Source organism: Odontomachus brunneus, unplaced genomic scaffold (genome assembly GCF_010583005.1).
Source record: "Odontomachus brunneus isolate Ranch 3 - 2012 unplaced genomic scaffold, Obru_v1 Obru_scaffold_214, whole genome shotgun sequence".
Lineage (NCBI taxonomy): Eukaryota > Metazoa > Arthropoda > Insecta > Hymenoptera > Formicidae > Odontomachus > Odontomachus brunneus.
Genome location: NW_022639664.1, coordinates 364,721 through 367,652, shown reverse-complemented (window position 1 = coordinate 367,652; position 2,932 = coordinate 364,721). Strand labels below are relative to the sequence as shown.

At 32.7% G+C, this 2,932-nt stretch overlaps 1 protein-coding gene across 3 annotated transcripts in view; it reads right to left on the bottom strand.

Annotated features, from left to right (window-relative positions):
- Positions 1-1,147: 1,147 nt before the first annotated feature.
- The window catches only part of LOC116852314 (short-chain dehydrogenase/reductase family 16C member 6-like), a 194,878-nt gene continuing 193,093 nt past the window's right edge, over positions 1,148-2,932 (bottom strand). For all 3 annotated transcript variants that reach the window (XM_032832523.1, XM_032832525.1, XM_032832524.1), the window contains 3 exons: positions 1,951-2,071; positions 1,470-1,595; positions 1,148-1,302 (listed from right to left, as the gene is read on the bottom strand). In XM_032832523.1, coding sequence (XP_032688414.1) covers positions 1,233-1,302; positions 1,470-1,595; positions 1,951-2,071 — 317 coding nt within the window. In that variant the 3' untranslated portion in view covers positions 1,148-1,232. The remainder of the gene's footprint in view (positions 1,303-1,469; positions 1,596-1,950; positions 2,072-2,932) is intronic.

Genomic DNA, 2,932 nt, shown 5'->3' with positions numbered 1-2,932 from the left:
TTCTACATTATTCTAATATATAACCAATATTGGTGCAAACATGGCTCCCCCTATTGGCGACCCATTTGTTGCTAATGTGGGCTATACATTGGCTCAATCCTGGCGCCCAATATTGGCTTTTTATTATATTTTTTGTTTATCCAATGCTGGCTGCACATTCGTGCAATCATGGCATGCAATATTGACAGTATATTTTTAGCCAATATTGGCTATATATTGGAATATATTGACCAATGTCATTTTAATATATAACCAATATTGGTGCAAGCATGGCCCCTCATATTGGCGATCCATTTGTTGCCAATATGGGCGATGTAATGGATATACATTGGCCAATGTAACCCCAATATACTACTGTGTCCAAAAAGTAAGGTGACATTGCATTTATTTCGAAAATTCTTTATTTATTCTGGCAAATCAATTTCGTCCCCTTCAAAGTAATCCCCCCCTGATATAATACACTTATTCCAACGGATTTTCCAATCTTCGAAACAGTTGTAATAATCGATTTCAGGAATGGCCTTTAGCTCCTTCTTCGCAGCGGCTAACTGTGTGACGATAATGCACCGTCACACACTGCGCTGATTATTCGTGATTTTTTAGCCAAAAACTCGACTAATATCGTTCCACAACCACCGTATTCACCTGATTTGGCTCCATGCGACTTCTGGCTCCGGGGACACCGTTTCGAGTCGATAGAAGAGATTCAAGCCGCTGCGAAGAAGGAGCTAAAGGCCATTCCTGAAATCGATTATTACAACTGTTTCGAAGATTGGAAAATCCGTTGGAATAAGTGTATTATATCAGGGGGGGATTACTTTGAAGGGGACGAAATTGATTTGCAAGAATAAATAAAGAATTTTCGAAATAAATGCAATGTCACCTTACTTTTTGGACACAGTAGTATACCAATATTACTAATGTAAAATCAATGTAATGTCAATAAAGTGTGCTATTAGGGAACGTTAGCTATATAATCCTGTAACCATGTATAATCGTGTGCGTATGTGAAATTAATCCTTCTTTAATACTGTTCAAACAGTCACACGTGCCACACGGTTGATCAGATCCAATCAAAACGAATATTTTGTCGTTTTTCAACTAATTTTTCAACTAACTTTATTAATTCTTATTACATGTGTATACTTTGCATACCCTTTTTCCCTTAATATAGCTTATAGTATATTCGCTTGTTTGCCAAGAAACTTATTAATGTATTACATATATTTTTTTTAATTGTCTCCACCGAAATCAACATCAAGGAAATCCATTACGCTCACTCGTACTTTGTCGGGAAAAATTCTAAAATTGAAACCATATATTCACATTATAGAATAGAAACATTAAAACAATGACGAATACATGTTTATATAAAACAGAATATTTTAGGCAATTTGTTATTAAAATTAAAAATTTTATTTGAGAACATCATGTATTATTAAATTAAATTTTGATTCGTTTATCCTTACCTTACAATTGTCATTAATAATAAGAAAAATGAAGGAAAACTCTTTTCTTTGTAATCTCTTCTCTGTGCATCGATTATTAAAGATGCTGCTTGTTGCGGTGAATAAGATGTAGAAATACTTGGAAATCTGTTGAGTATATAATATGACGTTATAATCATTTAAAAAGGAGAAATTAATACGAGCCGACGATGATGCAACATATTTCTGAATGAGCATTTCAACTTAATTTAATTTTTAATTAACGGTAAAATAAACAATAAAATTAATTGAATCATTTAACAACTACAAGCTATTACAAATTAAAAATATTATCTTTATTTTTCATGTGGATGTGACATTAAAAAATACTCTATTATGATAAACAATAATATTACTTTCATTAAATATATTAATATGTAAAATAAATAAATTATTTTAAAAACATCTTCTACTTGTTCTTGTGTGCAAATCATTCGTCACAATGTTATCATAACGAACTTACCTTACTCTGACATTTTTAGTCAAATTAGTGATCACCCAACTCGGAAAAATAGTAGACGTTTTAACAAGTGACTTTCCTTTATTGCACTGACGCAGTTCGTCAGTAATAGATTCCATCATCACTGTAACATATAAGATGTTTGAGACAATGTTTGTGTGCAAATATCAATGCAAATATCGTGCGTATCCTTAACTCTCCTCGACAGTTTTTGTAGGAATGTAGAATGGGTTGAAGTGAACATAAAAGTCCTACACCGATTTACAATATTCGCAGTAATAAACGAGAAATTAATTATAAAAAATTAAGAAAAAGTGCGCGCTGAATAGTAAAGGAGGAGCTGCAACACGGCGCAATAATATAGCGCACAGATGTCAGCGCGCGACAATTGGAAGAAAAAGCGCCTGTGCTTATATCACTGAGCTTCTACATCTTGCCGTACCGCGCCGAAGCATAGCAATATAAGCACAGGCGATGGCGTGTTGATTCTCGACTATTACTGCGAATATTGCAAATCAGTATTGAATTTTTATGTTCACCTCAAGCCGTTCCTACAAAAAATGCGAAGGAGAATCTGGCCCTGTTTATAAAACATGTTAAATTAAACAGAAAAATTTTCTATCATTTTACATGCAACCAAGAATCACGAGTGTGAAGTTGAATTGCGCTGCTCACTTCTTTCGCTCCGTTATTCTATCTCTTACTGCCAACTAATATTAATTATTGTTAGAAAATAGTCAATAAATCTAAGACATATCTTCTCAAGATACTTTATAATGTTTGTTTCACCATTGATTTGCTTTTTTTTTTAATAATATCTCAATAATTATCGTGTGCAAAATGATAAAGGTTTCTTTAATTTAATTTGACTTTGCATTTTTGTTTTTTTACCTGCATACAAGTATGCACATTGTGTTAGACATCTTGTATTAATATGCCAACTTATATGCAATACATGTAATACGGAATTAAGAATAAACAGTTT